General features: G+C 37.2%; 2 protein-coding genes across 8 annotated transcripts in view; one reads left to right on the forward strand and one right to left on the reverse strand.

Moving 5' to 3' along the window:
* LOC102229915 (CUGBP Elav-like family member 2) overlaps positions 1 to 20,871 on the reverse strand; it is a 51,122-nt gene extending 30,251 nt beyond the window's left edge. For 2 of the 7 annotated variants that reach the window (XM_023342340.1, XM_023342328.1), the window contains exon 1: positions 20,609 to 20,870. In XM_023342340.1, coding sequence (XP_023198108.1) covers positions 20,609 to 20,721 — 113 coding nt within the window. In that variant the 5' untranslated portion in view covers positions 20,722 to 20,870. Of the gene's footprint in view, positions 1 to 2,769; positions 3,166 to 20,608 lie in introns of those variants that run through there. The other 5 variants (XM_023342345.1, XM_023342334.1, XM_023342321.1 and 2 more) reach the window with 5 other exon arrangements.
* Positions 7,055 to 19,775, forward strand: LOC111610079. The gene is made up of 5 exons (XM_023342366.1): positions 7,055 to 7,764; positions 16,758 to 16,845; positions 17,070 to 17,216; positions 17,468 to 17,569; positions 18,352 to 19,775. Exons 2-5 carry the CDS (start codon positions 16,771 to 16,773, stop codon positions 18,655 to 18,657), a joined length of 630 nt encoding a protein of 209 aa, XP_023198134.1. The 5' UTR covers positions 7,055 to 7,764; positions 16,758 to 16,770; the 3' UTR covers positions 18,658 to 19,775.

The following is a 20,871-nucleotide window of genomic DNA, read 5'->3' on the forward strand; positions in this document are numbered from 1 at the left end:
GCAAAAACACTGGCTCTGGGGCACACAAAACATTTTTACATTGTACGAAAGAATCCTGTCCATGAAAATGTATTCACCAGTAGCCCTGCGCAGTTTGTCTCTTCCTGGTCCTTTTTCATAATATCTTCGTTGGCGATCAACCACAGCAGCAGGGTTAGTTGCTACGGGTTCCTACGTTTCTGCTCTGATCGTCCGCTTCAGTCTGGCTCCCCCATGACCCATGTTATCGGCCACGTTAGCCCACCAGCGCCTTTGCAAAGTCTGTAACCATAGTTTTCCTCTGTGTCCCTCTGCCACTTGTTGCTGTGCACCTCCAGTCAGCAGTATGAAATAAAATAAATAAAATTTTAAAAAAGCTACTACACTTACTCCTTGTCTAATACAAACACAAAATTGTCTTTGGAATATTTCCAGTTGCATTTTTTATGCATAAATTCTTCATAATTAAAAATATTTTAAAAATTTACACCATGGTATTATTACCCATCATTATACAGCAATAATCTCATCCCAATCCATGCCTATTTAAATGTTTTAATACAACGCTCCAGATAGAACCAAATGTTACAAGATTATCCAAGTTCAGCCAAAAGTTGCCGCCATCAGTGGTTCTTACATTAAAAACAGTCTCTCCTGTTTTACACCTCCTCTTGGCTGGGAAAAAAAGCATCTTATGACATTATAATGAAACCGAGAATGAACAATAAATACCACTCGGCATTGGTTAGTATGACATTCTCATAATGTTCTGCAAAACCAGAGTGTAGTAAAACAGAAAGGAAACAATTATTTCTACCCCTGCACATTTATTACAGTCATAATCCTGTGGATAATTATTAATCTCCAATTTAATTTCTATACATAGATTTAAGCTTAAGCACAAAATGTACAAGGTTTGCAAATATTGTGCTTATTGCACAGATTATCCTCTCTTTTTTTCCCGCAACACAGATGCCATTTATAGCTCAGAGCTATTCTAAAACAGTTGCTTCAACGCGAGTGAAGGTTACTGCTCCAATTTCCACGTTTATGATCGCTTCTTAAAACTAGACATTTTTGTAAGTGGCCGTATTGCACACGAGAGAAAAATGCCGTGGTCTTCTCTCACCCAGCTGACTAAAAGAACTACATAAACTCGGGTCACTTGGCTCAGTTCTCTGGAAGTGTTTTTAACCCTGGTCCTCAGGGTCCACTGTCCTACATATTTTAGATGCGCCTTTCCTTCATCACACATGATTCAGTACTAGCGTTTAGGCCTGTAACAAATTGTGCTAGGCAATGAACCATTCCAGATGTTATTGCGATAAACAATAATATTGTTGTTTTGAGACCATTTTCAAGGAATATAACGGTAATGGCAAAATAATAATGCAAGAGCACATTCTAAAAGATCCATAACCTTTAAGTTCTCATGAACATTTGACACTGGAGCTGGGAGACATTTTAAATATCCAAAATGAATCAACAAAAACAACAAATAAAATGAATTTTGAAGTCTTTGTGAACAAAACTGTCCTTCTAAATAAGAGCTAGTTGAGACCAAAGCGCCAAACTAAAGACTTTTATCATCCAGTTTTTGGTAGAAAGAGAGAGAAAAAAGAGAAACGATAAATCATACCAATGGAAATTACTGAGATTGTTTTAATTGATCATGTGATTAATTGATTTATTGATTACTGTGACAGGCCTACTAGCATTTTCCCCTGCATGACATCAAGTACTGCAAGCCAACCAAAGTCTAAAATTGTTTTGCTATGCAAAATAATTTAAATAAATTGGGGAGGGGGAGGACTAAAACTAGATTATCATCTCTCTTTTCTTTTTTTCCAAAACGTATCCTTGGGGCATATTCATAGATTAAAATGTAGAAAATAAAGACAACATCCAGGTTTGACGTGTCATTGACCTGCTAAATTTCGTTTGCACTACATTGCTCAACTTCCATCTTGTTTCCCAAACAAAATTAGGTAATGCTATGAGAGCGGTGCTGGTTAGCACCCCCAGCCCCCTGCCTTGTTTACATGCTCTGTCACAAGACCTCCATTAATGGCTCAATAACGTAGCAAACCACGTGTTTTCTGCCGTTAAGCGCCCACATTTCAACATGGACGTTGACAACGACGTCTGTTATCAACACTAAAGGGGCCTAAAACAAGCCTCCGCCTGTGTAGCTGCTGGGGAAATAAATGCCAACGGAGCCCGTCAATGTTCAGCAAACACGAGTTGAAGTGGTAGAGGAAGTGGAATCGGCTTTAAAGTGAAATTTAAACCGCCTTCCGTTTTGCTTAAGCACTCTGAACCTGTTTGCTTGTACAACGCAAGGCTCCAAACGTGAAGGCGGTGCTGCGTTTGCTCAGTTACAGAAGCACAAACAGATAAGAGCCCAGTGTTTGGACAAGCTGTCCAGGGTTGTTTTTCTGGACCGATACTGAAACGTGTGATCTCCGGAAGCACATGTCAGCCGACTGCGCATAGCTAACTGCGTTTATTCTTCGACAAAATACATTTTTAACTCCCAAACAGCGCCCGGCCTCTCTCTCTCTCTCAGACACGAGTTAATTGTCCCAACTAAAACCCAGCTGCTCCCCTGTTTTGCAGTCTTCAAACTTTAAAACAGCCAAGTCTGAACTCCAGGTGAGCGGATCCCGTCACCACTGTTAGCAACGTTAGCATACCAGGAAGCTAGCGCTAGCCTCAACTGTGTTGTTTTTTTTCCCTCCCTCCCTCTAAAAAAATAAAAAAATAAAAAAAATAAAAAAAACCACTCACGGGGCTTTTCGAGGCCGAAGAAGCGAAATGGCAACACGGCAGAAATTGATTCCCGAGCTACTTACATTGTGTCGCTCGAAGTCATTAACCGACTTTCGGTGAGGGGCAGGAAATCTAGGTTGTACGTCGAAGTCATGCTCAGAAACAGCGTCGAACAATGAGGGAAGCGACGCCCGCACAGAGCGAGAGGCTGAACTCCTGCGAGACGAGAAGACGAAGCGGAGCAGGTGCAGGGAGGGAGGCAGGGGGCGTCTTCTTCTTCAAAGCTGCATGGGAGCGAGAGAGAGAGAGAGAGGAGGGGGGCAACCAGCCAGCGTCCGCCTTGGTTCTCCCTGGTCTTCCGAATGAAATAGACTCAGGCAAGGCAAGCTGCTTTCTGTCTCTGCTCACCGAACTGCAGCAAAGCAGAGGCGTGGCCAGAGCCACAAAAGTCTGAAACCACGCCGCCAGCAGCATCTCTGACCCCCATGTAAAATTAATCTGTGCCCCACTTGGTGCTCCGTGGAGACTTTATTATCTATTACTGGCAGCAGAATGGCTGCTGTGCTTCTGTGTTGAAAGATCCTCTCTCTGCAGTCCCATTTAGAAATGGCCTGCTTGATTCATATTCGTGCGGATATTACAGTCACTGATAAGGGGCAAGGCTATTTTTTGAGGAGGGAGTTTTAGGGAGATAACAGCAGTTTGAAAAGAAATAACAGACGTGGAAAAAATAATTTTTGATATATAGTACAGACCAAAAGTTTGGACACACCTTCTAATTCAATGGGTTTTCTTTATTTTCTTGACTATTTATAAGGCAATAAATCCCACTTATTAACCTGACAGGGCAGGTTGACCTATGAAGTGAAAACCATTTCAGGTGACGACCTCTTGAAGCTCATCAAGAAAATGCAGAGTGTGTGCAAAGCAGTAATCACAGCAAAATGTTGAAGAAACTAGAATATAAGGGGTATTTTCAGTTGTTTTACACTTTTTTGTTTAGTGCATATTTCCACATGTGTTATTCATAGTTTTGATGCCTTCAGTGTGAATCTACAATGTCAATAGTCATGAAAATAAAGGAAACTCATTGAATTAAAAGGTGTGTCCAAACTTTTGGTCTGTACTGTATATATATATATATTTTTTTTTTCTTCTTCTTTCCTCGAATAGTGTTTTGTAGTTTGAATACCCCTTGAACATTTCCACCTCTTGTCTTGTCAACCCTCTTGTAGGTTTTGATTTATTTTATGGACATTGAGTCCAGCACAAATGTGAAGGGAGGACAGTAAATGAAACAAACAAAAAACTAAGATGTGTGGCTTTTATTTGTACGTACTCAGCCCCATTGACACAATCACCCCAAGATAAAATCCAGTGTGAAGTCACCTTTGTCCCATTTAAGTACAGGTCAGTACAGGAAGTGTTCTGAAAAGGCCTGGATGGTTTGTTAAACACATAAATCATTACGGTGACAGAATAAACATTATCATGAAGACCAAGGAACACAGCAGGCAGGTCAGGAGTGAAGTTGTGTAGAAGTTTAAAACAGGGTTGGTTGTAAAACCATAACCCAGGCTCTAAATATCTTACAGAGCACTGTTCAATATAGCATCCAGAAACTGAAAGAGACCTTAATGGGTAGGCATTACATAGAGAATCAACCAAAGAAGCCATGGTAACTGAAAAGATTTACAGCTCAGGTGGGAAAATCTGTCTACAGGACACCACAAATCTTGCCTTTACGTTGCAGAGTTGCAAGAAGAAAGCCAAACATCACCCACAGAGCACAGCAAACGTGTGAAAGAGGACGGGTCTCTGGTTACACGAGACCAAAACCAAGCTGTTTTGGCATTCATAGAAAACGCCATATGTGGAAGAAACGCCATGCATCTTTGTGAACACATCATCTGCATCTCAAATCATCTCGGCAACAACATGTGGGTCGGGTTTCCTTCGGCAGGGCGACGGAAGCCGGTTAGAGTCGATGGGGAGATAGACGGAGGTAAAATTAGGGAAGCAAGACAGAAAATCTGTAAGAATTAAATCATCTAGGACAGTGGTGCCCAAAGTCGGTCCTTGAGGGACCGACTTTGTAGCAGGTTGTTGGTGCTACATGCTGGTAGCACCAACAACCTTCTCAGCAGGTCAATGTTCTTCTTAAGCCTTCTAATGAGCCATCATTTGATCCAGGTGCGTTAAACCAGAGAGAGAACTAAAACAGGATGCCGGCCCTCGAGGACCGACTTTGGGCACCCCTGATCTAGACCAAAGCTTATTTGTGAGTTGGAACGTCCCAGTCAAAGTCCAGACCTACTTCCAGTTGAGTATTCTTGCAAGACTTGAAAACTCCCACTCACAGGAGCTTTCTACGCAATCTGACCAAGCTTGACCTGTTCTGCAAAGAAGGAATTTCGATCTCTACATTGTGCGACGCAGAAAAACGTTTCTGCTGTCGTTGCGGATTAAGGTGGTTCCACAAAGTTTTGAGTCGTTTCATTCCAGTGGAAGCTTGTGCTTGCGTGACAGGATGTAAAAAGATTTGATTGGTGCTTTTTCTGGGCACCTTGGAATAAAGCCTACATTCATAGTTTTCAAATATCCTCACTGATAAAAAAGATGATTAAAAAAAAAGACTTGGAAATGTAGGAAACCGCCTCCTCCCATTGGTCAGTGGACACAGAGAGTGAAAGATGCTTACGTAATGGAACGAGTGACTGCAAGTCTACAGCTGAAAATGGAGGTGTTCAGACAAAGATGGGAGAGCATTACTGTACCAGAGTGTGTGAACCACCTGAGTGCTTTTACCGCTGCACGCCTGGGTAAGACTGGACCATGAATCTCGTGCTGACCTGAAATGTCCTATCCGAATATTTCTCTTTGTTGGAACGAGATTTAGAAAACAAATGTGGAAAGCACTGAGCTCCACTGAATTTGAATAGTTTTTTTTTTTTTTCTTAAATAAACGGTTTAAAATAAGAGTACCGCAGATTTGATCAGAGCACTAAAAATGTTTACATTTTGTATCAGTTGCTCTTCCATTTATCTTTTCTGCTGTTTTTTTTATTTTTACTATTCATTTTAAAAGGTCAGTAGGTTAGTCACCTTGATGTTCCAGCTCGGTCCATAGTTTATGTTGCAGAAAAGCCAAAAGTGAAATAGCTGAAATGCGTTTTTTCTTGTCCCCCCCAGTGTCACAGGTCATATCCCCCTTTGTGCCAGTGCTGAGCTGTTGTTTCTCTGGGGGAGGGGGAGTCTATCCTCCTTTGTTGAGCCGGATTTGCAGGGCGAGGCCCTCCGCGAGTGGAAAAGAGAGGGGGGCCGATGGGGAGAGGGGGTCGATGCGGGGTCGTTGTCAAGTGCAGCTCAGAGAGACAGGAGGGGTTTTTAGCCTAATTATCGAACCGTTCATTATTGGCCCCGGCAGCTGCGCTGTCCTGAAATATTATTCATGGCGAGCGTCAAGAAACAGCCCATTTATGAAAGCTGACTTAATCCTCGTATCCATAGCGATTTCAAGGCGACCTGGCACCGGCGTTCAGCACGCTCTATTCAATAAATAGTGTTTATGAGGAGGGCGGCGTGTGTGACGTGATAATGCAAGCTATTCTGCGGTACGTACAGAGAAGCCCACGATCCTGCGTGAGCTACCATTAAGCTTGAGGGGGGGCTGCTATAAAAAGGTTGTGCAAAACCTCTCTGGAGAATCAGGTTTCATCAAGATGGAGGCTAAATACAGTAATGTAAACCCATCTGAAGAGCACACACATTACCTCAGATTTCAGTTGGAGGTGAAGGATGCATTCAGCATATGTATATACATATTTTAATTATTTCTGGCATGCATTTGCTTTTGCTATAAGACGTCTGTTTTGAGTTTTGAGTTGATGCCACAGGCCGCCGGTGTTGAGTTGCCGGCACCTTCCAATACTTGATTCTTAATCTCAGATTACTTCTACTGTAATCCCATTTTAATCTTCTCCATGCCGCCATGCTTTCGTTGTTTACATCAAACACATCCTGCTCATGCAGTAAACTTAAAAAATAAATAAATAAATAAATAAAATCTCATCCCATTCATCAACATCACCATCCTCAACATCCTCAACATCATCAACATCCCCTGTGCATTTTAATTCGCTCCACTTCATCACAAACTGCAGGGTGTAAAAATAGGTCAGCTTCAAATGAGATCAGCTCCTGAGAGCACACTTTTATTTCTCAACTCTGGATTTTTTTTTTGGTCATCAAATTATTTGAGGAGCAACTGAAGGGTTCTCAAAATGGAGAGGGTGAACTACACTGAAAAAACTGTGATCAGGGTTAATTAATATTTACTAAATAAATAAGAGCAAACTATACATAATAAAAAAGACTGTGTGCAGTTTGGAATCTCACTGAGCTGAATTAACCAAATTTGAATATTTTTTTAATTGCATTTTACTCTGTTTTTATTTAAATAAAATCAGCAGAAAAACAATAAGTAGAATTTATTTATTTTCATTGGTAAAGTCAAAAGTGCAGAAAATTGATAAATTTTACTCATTTGGGAGGCCTTGATTTTTCCGCCCAAGGCATTTTCATCACAGGAACATCGAGTCTGCTTGGCATTTCATGGACTACCGTTTGCTTAAAGGTAAGACATGTTTTAATTGCTCTTAGTTAAACAATTCAAGTGTCTGTAGCAGTTAAGCATTGTCTTAGGTTACTGCAAATTACCAAACATGGCAACTTTACTGTACAGCAAGTCAATTAAGTTATAGTGTGAAGGATTCGAAGTCAGTCTACGTCGTCTTTGATTTGACTAAATGCATTGCAATGATTGAAAAAGTAGTCTCAATGTCACAATTTAATGTGACTAACGTCATACCGTTATATAGTGGCCGTAGAATACAAGCTACTCTTTTATTTAATTGAGTTTTTTGGCCTCAGCCCAAGCTCCCCCTCCCCCACCTTAACAAGCTAGCTAGCATGTTTGGCACCATAATGGAGGAACAGACGTTGTTTTCAACGGTGAGAAGGCTAATCGTTTAAAGTTACTGCATTTAGTTTTTACAATTAAAATGTACTCCAGTAACATTTTTACTCAAGTAGCATGTTAAAAGCAGATTTCTAATCAGTTTTTATAACGTTACACATTTCGGAAGCCGTTTTGCATAGTTACATTTTGAGACAAAGCGCGCTGTTTCTTCTTTCTTCTTTTAATTTGGCGTTATTTTCATCGAACGTCTGTTATTGTGTTTTGAGCACAATGGCTGGTGTTTTGCTAAACCCAAGTTCACCGGTGTTATGCCCAAAAATGCATGCCTGCCGAGAATTGCATCCCCTGTCGCGGGAGCGCGCATCTTTCTAAACACTCGCATTTTAATGAGGAAACGGACCGAAGACGAAACTTTTAAAGATATTCGTAACAATATCACGTTTCTTAAACATGTCAGCCTTAAAACGATGGGTTTTATATCGCAGATTAATTGAAATAAATACGGTTTTTACACATTTATTGAGACAAATGAGTCGAACGTTTTTCAGTCCGTGTCTGAAGAAAATGCTCTGCGCATTTGGTTTGAAATTTCCCGATTTTTCTTTTAACATCATATTAGCTTAAAGTATTACAAAACAGAGGCCCATTATGTAGAACATTTTGTATCATGCTTAACTGTCTAGCATATTAATGTAGAGGGGATGCATTTTAATGACTGAGCCTGCCAATATTTGTATCCCCTGTCTATTGTTGATATGAAACGTAAAGCAGTTGCACAGAGAATAAGTGTCATTACGTAGAAAAGGTGAAGTCCCTCTTAACTCTTCATTTTTTCAAGTTAGCAGAGGGATGCATTTTCTGGCATAGCAAATTATTACCTTGCCAATATGTGTAGGCCTTATATATTTTCCACAAATATAATTCTACTGATACAAAATGTATACCAGCAGTTCATAAAACAAGTGTGATTGTATAGAAAAAGTAATTTCACTCTTGACTCTTTATTTCTCCATGTAAGCAGGGGATGCATGTACAGCAAAGCCTATTATTAGCCTGCCAAAATATGCATGGCCTCTCCATGTTCTTCAAATATTATCCTATCGATATAAAACCCATACCAGTAATTCATAGAACATCTCTGATTATGTAGAAAAGGTGAAATCCCTCTTTAATTCTTTATTTATCCAAGTTAGGAGGGGATGCATTTTTTGGCAATATGGATGTCGAGCCTGCCAAAATATGCATGCCCTATCTATTTTTCTCAAATTTTATCCTATTGCTATGAAACTTATACCAGCAGTTCATACAACTACTCTGATTATGTAGAAAAAGTTATTTCACTCTAAACTCTTTATTTATCCAAGTTAGCAGGGGATGCATTTTTTGGCAATATGGATGTCGAGCCTGCCAAAATATGCATGCCCTATCTATTTTTCTCAAATATAATCCTATTGATATGAAACTTATACCAGTAGCTCATAGAACATGTGTGATTATGTAGAAAAAGTTATTCCACTTTTAACACTTTATTTCTCCATTTTAGAAGGGGATGCATTTTACAGCAAAGCCTATTATTAGCCTGCCAAAATATGCATGCCCTACCTATTTTCCTCAAATGTTATCCTATTGCTATAAAATTCATACCAGCTGTTCATACAACTACTCTGATTATGTAGAAAAAGTTATTTCACTCTAAACTCTTTATTTATCCAAGTTAGCAGGGGATGCATTTTTTGGCAATATGGATGTCGAGCCTGCCAAAATATGCATGCCCTACCTATTTTCCTCAAATTTTATCCTATTGATTTAAAACTTATATCAGCAGTTCATAGAACAAGTGTGATTTTGTAGAAAAAGCTATTTCACTCTAAACTCTTTATTTCTCCATTTTAGCAGGGGATGCATTTTACGGCAAAGCCTATTATTAGCCTGCCAAAATATGCATGCCCCCTCTATTTTTCTCAAATATAATCCTATTGATATGAAACTTATACCAGTAGTTCATAGAACAAGTGTGATTATGTAGAAAAAGCTATTTCACTCTAAACTCTTTATTTATCCAAGTTAGCAGGGGATGCATTTTTTGGCAGAGCCTATTATTAGCCTGCCAAAATATGCATGCCCCCTCTATTTTTCTCAAATATTATCCTACTGATATGAAACGTATACCAGTAGGTCATAGAACATGTGTGATTATGTAGAAAAAGCTATTTCACTCTAAACTCTTTATTTCTCCATTTTAGCAGGGGATGCATTTTACGGCAGAGCCTATTATTAGCCTGCCAAAATATGCATGTCCCCTCTATTTTTCCTCAAATGTAATCCTATTGATATGAAACTCATACCAGTAGCTAAGAGGATAAGTGTAATTATGTAGAAAAGGTAAAATCCCTCTTGACTCTTTATTTTTTCAAGCTAGGAGGGGGATGCATTTTTTGGCAATATCGAATTTGAGCCTGCCGATATTTGCATGCCATACCTATTTTCCCCAAATATCATCCTATTGATATAAAACTCATACCAGCAGTTAAGGGAACAAATGTGATTATGTAGAAAATGTTATTTCTTTATTATCGCTATTGCAAGGATACTGAAGGAAATAAATCTGACAATGCATCTTTGCTAAATGTAAAGCATGCACAAACCATTCTTATTTTGGTTTAACATAAAAATTAAATCACTTTGTTTTCATTAATTTCAACAAAAGAATATTCATAACAAAAATCTTTGGAAAACCAATTAAGTCAACAAAAATTATGTCACATGTTTAAACTGAAAATCCACTGAACTGCAGTCATTAAAGATTTAGATTGGTACAAACATAAAATCTATAAACACATTGCACAGCAGTAGTCTGTTTCGGTTTGTGGGACCTTAATGCAGCCTTGGTGGTACCACCAGTTGCATCTGTCACATGTGATCTGTAAATAAATAATACAAAATGGTCAAATAACAACATAAAGAATGTTTTCTTTTAGCTCCTTATCTGTTTACTGAAGGTGATATTGGGTTTTGTCAACATAAAGCTTCTTCTTAATTATCAATATATGATTGGTAGAACTTTATTTGAGGAGATGACAGCATGTTCCTGACATGTATGGAGATAAAAAAATTCTAGGACCACAAGCAACTGTGTTTAATGTTTTACGACTGTACTTAAAAAAAAAAAAACTTAAGCTACTTCCCACTTACCTGCCTTGGGTGTTTATTTATTTTATTATGATTTATTTTTGTATATCTACATACTTTGCAACTATTTTAAGGATGGTATATGGTTTGCTTGAATTGATTTTTCACTGCATTACATTGTTGTCTTACCCACATGTGATCTTCTGTGTCCTCACTGTCACAGTGTCTGCAGAGTCTGTAGAGTCTCCACTGACTCTACAGAAAAACAAACCGCATCTTTAAATCAATGTTATAAAACAATCTTAATGGTATTTTTTGCGTTTTTTTTTTTTCTTTTAAATAATTCCATTTGTTAGTGTTCTTTTGAAAGTGGAACAATAATCCTCTGTGTAGATCTCAGTTGTCTAATCATCCCTTTTTGATAATGTCTGGTCTCATAAACAAATACAAGTAATAGAAACTGTACATCATATTGGCATATTGTCTGTCTATTTATGAATTGAAACACACATGTATTTAAGGTATTTCTGGGATTTATGGTAAAAGAAAGCATCACTTAGTGTTTACTTTTTTATAATTTTCTCCAACTTAAGCCACTGAAGGTATAAAAATGGCATTCAGAAAATTTTAATATGTCTACATATATATGTGTGTACATCTTGTGAAATTTGTCATTTTGTAAATGTTAATTTTATGAAAACACAGTAATGAATATAATGGTTCACATAATACATCTCATTCCAGTTTTGTACTTTCACAAACTGCAAGTCCTTTTTGTTTATTAAGTTACATTAAAGCTACTCAAGAAAAGTGTACGTAATTGTATCCTAGAACAATTTTAAGTTTGTTGATTATGTTTTTTGCCTCAACAGTTATTGGGCTGTGTTATGTGTAATTTATTTATTAGAGATCAAGGCCAGGTGTATTGAAATGTTCTTCACTAATTGAATTTGACATAAACACTGACCTGATTGTACTTCACACATCTGCAAAGTTCAATATTTTAATATTTCTAATTAGATAAAATAGCTGACCTAACACAATTTTTTTGTGCGTGCATGATTTTACACACAACATAGTATCCCACCCACATAGGAACTGAATAAAAAACATGTCAAAAGACACCTGATTCTGAGAGAAGTGTGGAAGAAATGTTGAGTCGCATGGTATTAACAGCTTCTGCTGTTGATGGAAAGTTCTGGTCCTTGTTTTCCAGTATGCACTCTGCAAACCGTAAAGGCAAATATATTTTTTTGAAAAAAGAAAGAAGAGTAACAGCGGACTCATTACAAAGACAAAATATTTGTCAAAGTATTAGATTGTCATATAGAGGTCATGACATTTATGAATAATTAGACATTTTTGCTATACTTATTTCAGACTCTTTCCATTGTCATTAAAATAAATCAACCATGTAATAAAGCAATATAATTCATAAACTACATTATATTTCAGGCAGAAATGCACAGTTTAAGTTGTTAAGCCAAAGCTGTTCATCATCTTAAAAGTTCTACTCCTACAAAATAGCATTAGATTAATGGCAATGTGATTATTAGAAAACCACTTTCATATTAATCTTTTTTTCACAACATCAAAAACGTAAACAAGCATGTATACCAATATATTGATATATAATTCTATCTATCTTCAGACATAGATAGATATACATGTATGTGGAAAGAGACAGAACAGTACACATAAAGGTTATATAAATTGATTTGTAAACAGGCAATGTTCTACATTACATAAGAAATATAAGTAATCATAGTCAAGTATATACAGTACAGACCAAAAGTTTGGACACACAGTTGTGTCCAAACTTTTGGTCTGTACTGTATATACTTGACTATGATTACTTATATTTCTGTACTGTATATATATATATATATATATATATATATATATATATATATATATATATATATATATATATATATATATATATATATATATATACTGTATATAAAAACATAAAACCACGGCTGCCCAAATCACGGCAGAATTAAATGTGCACCTCAACTCCCCTGTTTCCACCAAAACTGTCCGTCGGGAGCACCACAGGGTCAATATACACGGCCGGGCTGCTATAGCCAAACCTTTGGTCACTCGTGCCAATGCCAAACGTCGGTTTCAATGGTGCGAGAAACGCAAATTTTGGGCTGTGGACAATATGAAACATGTATTGTTCTCTGATGAGTCCACCTTTACTGTTTTCCCCACATCCGGGAGAGTTACAGTGTGGAGAAGCCCCAAAGAAGAGTACCACCCAGACTGTTGCATGCCCAGAGTGAAGCATGGGGGTGGCTCAGTGATGGTTTGGGCTGCCATATCATGGCATTCCCTTGGCTCCATACTTGTGCTAGATGGGCGCGTCACTGCCAAGGACTACCGAACCATTCTGGAGGACCATGTGCATCCATGTATATATACATATATATATATATATATTTAAACAGCACTTACTTTAAGGGCAAACACACCACATGAAACCACACCTTCCTGGATGGCATGTTATACTGTTTCACATTTCCACATTGACACTTTCATCCCTTTGCTTCTCATAAATGTCCTTGTTGAGAGGATAAAATGTTAAATTAACATTCTAGTTATCCAATTATGACATTTTTTATTATAATAAACAATAATTGTTCTTGTTTTTCTCACCTTGTTACTTCCAAGCACCTCTTCACATCTTTTTGGGACTCTCCAAGTGAGTTAAGGAAACCTTTTGTTATGAATATTCTTTTGTTGAAATTAATGAAAACAAAGTGATTTAATTTTTATGTTAAACCAAAATAAGAATGGTTTGTGCATGCTTTACATTTAGCAAAGATGCATTGTCAGATTTATTTCCTTCAGTATCCTTGCAATAGCGATAATAAAGAAATAACATTTTCTACATAATCACATTTGTTCCCTTAACTGCTGGTATGAGTTTTATATCAATAGGATGATATTTGGGGAAAATAGGTATGGCATGCAAATATCGGCAGGCTCAAATTCGATATTGCCAAGAAATGCATCCCCCTCCTAGCTTGAAAAAATAAAGAGTCAAGAGGGATTTTACCTTTTCTACATAATTACACTTATCCTCTTAGCTACTGGTATGAGTTTCATATCAATAGGATAACATTTGAGGAAAAATAGAGGGGACATGCATATTTTGGCAGGCTAATAATAGGCTCTGCCGTAAAATGCATCCCCTGCTAAAATGGAGAAATAAAGAGTTTAGAGTGAAATAGCTTTTTCTACATAATCACACATGTTCTATGACCTACTGGTATACGTTTCATATCAGTAGGATTATATTTGAGAAAAATAGAGGGGGCATGCATATTTTGGCAGGCTAATAATAGGCTCTGCCGTAAAATGCATCCCCTGCTAAAATAGAGAAATAAAGAGTTAAGAGTGGAATAACTTTTTCTACATAATCACACTTGTTCTATGAACTGCTGGTATAAGTTTCATATCAATAGGATTATATTTGAGAAAAATAGAGGGGGCATGCATATTTTGGCAGGCTAATAATAGGCTCTGCCGTAAAATGCATCCCCTTCTAAAATGGAGAAATAAAGAGTTAAGAGTGGAATAACTTTTTCTACATAATCACACTTGTTCTATGAACTGCTGGTATAAGTTTCATATCAATAGGATTATATTTGAGAAAAATAGAGGGGGCATGCATATTTTGGCAGGCTAATAATAGGCTCTGCCGTAAAATGCATCCCCTGCTAAAATGGAGAAATAAAGAGTTTACAGTGAAATAACTTTTTCTACAAAATCACACTTGTTCTATGAACTGCTGATATAAGTTTTAAATCAATAGGATAAAATTTGAGGAAAATAGGTAGGGCATGCATATTTTGGCAGGCTCGACATCCATATTGCCAAAAAATGCATCCCCTGCTAACTTGGATAAATAAAGAGTTTAGAGTGAAATAACTTTTTCTACATAATCAGAGTAGTTGTATGAACAGCTGGTATGAATTTCATAGCAATAGGATAACATTTGAGGAAAATAGGTAGGGCATGCATATTTTGGCAGGCTCGACATCCATATTGCCAAAAAATGCATCCCCTGCTAACTTGGATAAATAAAGAGTTTAGAGTGAAATAACTTTTTCTACATAATCAGAGTAGTTGTATGAACAGCTGGTATGAATTTCATAGCAATAGGATAACATTTGAGGAAAATAGGTAGGGCATGCATATTTTGGCAGGCTCGACATCCATATTGCCAAAAAATGCATCCCCTGCTAACTTGGATAAATAAAGAGTTTATAGTGAAATAACTTTTTCTACATAATCAGAGTAGTTGTATGAACTGCTGGTATAAGTTTCATAGCAATAGGATAAAATTTGAGAAAAATAGATAGGGCATGCATATTTTGGCAGGCTCGACATCCATATTGCCAAAAAATGCATCCCCTGCTAACTTGGATAAATAAAGAATTAAAGAGGGATTTCACCTTTTCTACATAATCAGAGATGTTCTATGAATTACTGGTATGGGTTTTATATCGATAGGATAATATTTGAAGAACATGGAGAGGCCATGCATATTTTGGCAGGCTAATAATAGGCTTTGCTGTACATGCATCCCCTGCTTACATGGAGAAATAAAGAGTCAAGAGTGAAATTACTTTTTCTATACAATCACACTTGTTTTATGAACTGCTGGTATACATTTTGTATCAGTAGAATTATATTTGTGGAAAATATATAAGGCCTACATATATTGGCAAGGTAATAATTTGCTATGCCAGAAAATGCATCCCTCTGCTAACTTGAAAAAATAAAGAGTTAAGAGGGACTTCACCTTTTCTACGTAATGACACTTATTCTCTGTGCAACTGCTTTACGTTTCATATCAACAATAGACAGGGGATACAAATATTGGCAGGCTCAGTCATTAAAATGCATCCCCTCTACATTAATATGCTAGACAGTTAAGCATGATATAAAATGTTCTACATAATGGGCCTCTGTTTTGTAATACTTTAAGCTAATATGATGTTAAAAGAAAAATCGGGAAATTTCAAACCAAATGCGGAGAGCATTTTCTTCAGACACGGACTGAAAAACGTTCGACTCATTTGTCTCAATAAATGTGTAAAAACCGTATTTATTTCAATTAATCTGCGATATAAAACCCATCGTTTTAAGGCTGACATGTTTAAGAAACGTGATATTGTTACGAATATCTTTAAAAGTTTCGTCTTCGGTCATATTTCAGTCCGTTTCCTCATTAAAATGCGAGAGTTTAGAAAGATGCGCGCTCCCGCGACAGGGGATGCAATTCTCGGCAGGCATGCATTTTTGGGCATAACACCGGCTCTCACTGAGGCTCTCCATTAACGTTACGTTAGTTACATTCAGATGGCACAAACGGCTTCCTCGTTTTTTCCTGTTTTCTCGGAAAAACGTTATGCTTTCAAACTGTGGTTGCAGCTCACACTGACAGATAAACAGTTACAGTGAGATGCGTCTGTGAATGTTGGGTTGAAATCAGTACGTAGAGCTTCGTACTGACTCTGATCTGCCACAGAGAGAGTGAGAGAAATGTTTCCTTAGTCCGTTTTGGGCATCTTTGATTTTAATATTTATTGTTTGGCATTTGTTGATGTGCATATTACCTTAAAATCTGTTTCATATTTTTGTCTAACATCTTAAAACGATAGTTCATTTTTTGAAATGGGATTGGATGAGGTATTCATCCATAGTTGGTATATTATAGAGCTGGATGATTTTGAAAAAAATACTTAATTGTGATGATCTTTTCAGTGACATTACAGTTGCAAAATGATTAGCAATTTCTGAGGGAAATATAATTTTGTATGATTGTTTTCTTATTTTCATTGAAAAAATTAAGATGATTATGGCGCGATTCTTGCAGGGATGTGTAAGGGATGTTTTTTTTAAGCCAATCACCCAGTATAGAGGACATCAAAGCCAGATGGCCCGCTCTATTTGAGACATCTCACGTGAGTTATAAGTGCATGCTAATCAGAAATATTCCTAGTCAATGTGAAGGATTGCATTTGTGATTCTGCATTTAGCTATTTGATACAAAATGTGTTACATTACTGTCATCTATTTTATAGATCAAATTTGATCCATCTTCTTGCTTTTGAAAAATGTCGTAAGAACAGTATGTATGTTTGTAATATTTGAGGCTTTAAAACTGGTTTCATGATTTGTCTTTCAGATCCAGGATGAGTTTCACAGAATCACAATGGTGCATCTTGAATCAAAGTTCATGTCCAAACTGGATGAATATACTCCTCGACTTCTGAACCTCTTCCACTCCAAGGGCGGAAACATGGGGTTGAGATTACAGGCTGTCCTACTCAAGGTATCATTCATTGAGCATTATGGTTGCTAATATTTTATTCTCAAAATTTTGTGTTTAAACTTCTGGAATATCATTGCTTAAATTTACTGGAGGTTAGCCTGTGATTCTCTTTATAAATGAATATGAAATAATCGCATGAGAATTTGTTTCAGTAGTGTTTTATTACACTGGTCCCCAAGACGGCACAGGAAGGATCCTTGAGCTTATTAACAGTAATATAAACCACCTGGTGTTTATTTTTTTCGTTTCAGACTCCAAGCAATCCTGACATCAACATGACCAGAGATGTTATCATTCGATGTTTGATGCTGTACCTTGGGGAATCTACAGATCAACTCTTAAAAGAGTACGATGTAAGTTGAAGTAGATGTTAAAATATAAAGTAGGTGATTTCTCTCATCTCTTTTACTTGGTATTTGTTGGAAAGTCCAATCACAAAATAGTCATAACTGTATTTCTCCCAGTGGTTCTTGGCAAGCTATATCATTGTCCTCTGTTAAGTTTGTTTAAATTTTTATTTTCCATTAAGGAATTTTTAAGTGCTAGTGCAGAATGCTATCTCAATTTGATTTCACTAACTGGCATAATTTAAAACTTGTCAGTAATTTATGTAATTTTTTTTCCTAAGAATGCTTCACCTTACCATAACTTGATTTTTTTTAAGTCTTTGCAATTTGTCCCTAAAAGCGAGCTAAGAAATGATGGCCAAGACGCTGCTTTGTGAATACAAAGACATTTTTACAGAAAGTCTGAGGCAATGCAGAATAAGATATTCATCAAGACAGTGCCAGGAAGAAATAATAGTGTAATGGATTGATTTAATTTCAGAAACTTCATTTAGAAATATTTGTAACTGTTCAGCTCATCATTGTATAATTGATTATATTATAATAATATAATATATTATTATGATTGATTTATATTTGTGTTTTTTTTTTTCATTTTTAAATTATGTGCATTTTTTTTTTAGTGTTATCTCAGATTTGTCTAAAACACTGACATAAATAGAGTGCATTACAAGCAACGGCTGACAAACTCCAGATTTTCTTGTCCAAACAGTTGTAAGCAATTTGGGAAATGGAACCTTCTCCTTTGGCTGTACTGTCTGATATGCACAATGTTCTTGCTATTACAGGATGCTGATGAAGACAGTGTGTCACAGGACCTTGCTGTTCAAAGCCTGAAGATCTACAACGTCAAAGCTAACATGTCAGAGGATCCAGACATCGGTATCATGGTGGACGGCGTGAAAATTCTAACTGCTCTGGGTGACTTTCCAAGGGCTTGCTCCCTGCTTGTTGGGTTGGCGTATGCTGTGAATCTTGCTTATCCAAAGGAGCTCAGATACACGTTTGAAGTGTTTCAGAAACTTCTCCTCGGGCTGGATTGTTCAAAGCTCTCCCCAAAAGTGAACAGCCTCAGGAATAAACTACTGGCTTAAGAAAACGGACCCTTGCTAAACAAAAGGGAATAGACAAGTCACTGTGAAAACCAACACGCAAAACTTTGTGAAATGCTCTGTGAAGTTAGTTAAAATTAGGGTAATTTTCAGTTCAGTGGATTTCTGCATGTGTATTTTTTCTTGCAGTACATTACAGTTAACCACCCTTTCTAAGGACTGACCCCTTGTTCTCATATGTGGTAGTGCGGCCTGTTGTATGGCTTTGGATCTGTTCAGGTCTGTCACATGAACCCTTGTCCCTTTTATACAGCATAGAGCATCCACTATTGCCTTTTTGGAGAGTCCATGCAGGCTTCACCACTGAAGGGTGATGATCTGCAGACTGCAAAACTTTGTTGTGTTTCACTTGCACTTTATATAATATGTTTTTGTTCAGTTCTGTCTTTCAACTTATTTTTCGAAAAGGAAAGTAAGTGTCACAGAGCCAAGGGCCCCAACACAGTGACAAGATGTAGCATAAACATACAAAAAAAGAAAATGGAAGTTTTTATGCCTCAAAGGTCTCGCACATCTCTCACATCTTGTCATGTGTTTTCCCCAGGTAAGTTTTATGTGCATACTTGTTTTGTGCTCTGCATGCCTCTTAAACATAAAGTGAACTCTTATGTGATTGATAAATTGTTGAAGCAAGCTTAACTGGTCCAAGTTGGTTGTTGTTGATGTGATGGTTCTAAAAAATCATGTTAACTATACTTTGAGCAGAGTGGCACTATGTTTTTGACTTGATACTGATATATATTGCCCCTTCTCTGTTTTATTGTTGTATTTTGGAATTTTGCATTTGTTGGGTGCTGGATAAACACGTTTTATAAAGTTGCACAAATAAATGCTGCTGCTGTTTTATGCATTGTAATTTGTTGTTTTTTGATGCCACTCAAGTTTGGTCAGGATATTGGGTAAATTAGACACAGAAAAATTATGGCAACAAAGTGACATTCAATATTATTGAATAGATTTAAAGTCCTATGATACAAATAAAAACTTAAAATTTATCAATTATTTTAGCTACAGATAAATAAGAACAACAGTGTTAATGTGTTGAATTAAGCAATAATGTGCTACAATATGAGTTGATATCATTTATATTATTTACTAAATCCAAATAATTTTTATGCTGATGTTTAGTAAATCTAAATCAATTTCACCCATTTAATTAATAAATATAAGTTAATTTCAGCTGTTGCTTTTATTAAGATGTACTTAATTTTTTTAAGTTAAGTTAAGTTAACATATTCAATACTTTTTAATCAAAATTGTATAACCTAAAATCTATTCAATTATATTATGTGTCACTTTGTTGCCACAATTTTTTTAAGTAACCATTGGTCAAATTTTTCTCAGTGTACGTCTTATCAAGCTGTGTGAAGGAAATCTGCCCCGGTCCAGATAAGACTGATTGCGCACGGTTTTGCCTTGTCGCTTCACTTCTGCAAATTTGCACAGAAAGGTTTCTCATTATTTACATGGCAATTGATATTTTTAGCTGTTCTGAACATCAAGGTGTCTTTTGTTGATGTCTTATCTCTGAGTTTGTGTCCATCATCCTCTTCTCTTTTAGTCACATTTCTTGAAACTATTGAATAACTTTAAACCAAATGCTCTAAGGTTGAGATCTAAGTTAAAACAAAACAGACTTGTCTCCATCTTCCTCTGTCTCCCGTGCGATAATTAGTTGATTTAAAAGCTAAACCCAGTCAGAGAGATGACACACACACACACACACACACACACGCCGACACCCACGCACACACTTATGGAAACGCAACACAGAGCCCATCCTGCCTACAGGCGCGGCATGGGAGAGAACGCTCAACTGGAAACAATACATCCTGTGACAAAATCCAGTCCAGACAAAGAGACAGTCCAAATACAGGCTGCTCCACAAAAGCCTATCCAAAAGTGAATGAGGGGGCCAGCCCCAGAAACGTACCTCATAGACAGGTCCTCATTCCTGACAGAGATCCCGGCCGCAGAGGGGGGGCAGCGCATGCTGTTGGCATACAGACTCTGCACCAGGGCCAGCTCAGAGGAGTGCTCCAACATCGGTGCTCTGGAAAAGAAAATCCAACTGATGCAATGGACACTTTTTTTTTTTTCTGTTTTTTTTTTGTTTGTTTTTGTTTGACTCTTTCCGCTCTTTCCTCTGTCTGTGCGATTCCCCTTTCCTTTATCTGTCTCCCACCCACTCTTTCT

This window comes from Xiphophorus maculatus, chromosome 2 (assembly GCF_002775205.1).
Source record: "Xiphophorus maculatus strain JP 163 A chromosome 2, X_maculatus-5.0-male, whole genome shotgun sequence".
Classification (NCBI taxonomy): Eukaryota; Metazoa; Chordata; class Actinopteri; order Cyprinodontiformes; family Poeciliidae; genus Xiphophorus; species Xiphophorus maculatus.

Coding starts and splice junctions, on each gene's coding strand:
- LOC111610079 (XM_023342366.1), top strand. CDS start 16,771: ATGTTTTTTTTAAGCCAATCACCCAGTATAGAGGACATCAAAGCCAGA. Junction 16,846..17,069: donor CTCTATTTGAGACATCTCAC/GTGAGTTATAAG, acceptor TTTGTCTTTCAG/ATCCAGGATGAGTTTCACAG. Junction 17,570..18,351: donor AACTCTTAAAAGAGTACGAT/GTAAGTTGAAGT, acceptor TTGCTATTACAG/GATGCTGATGAAGACAGTGT.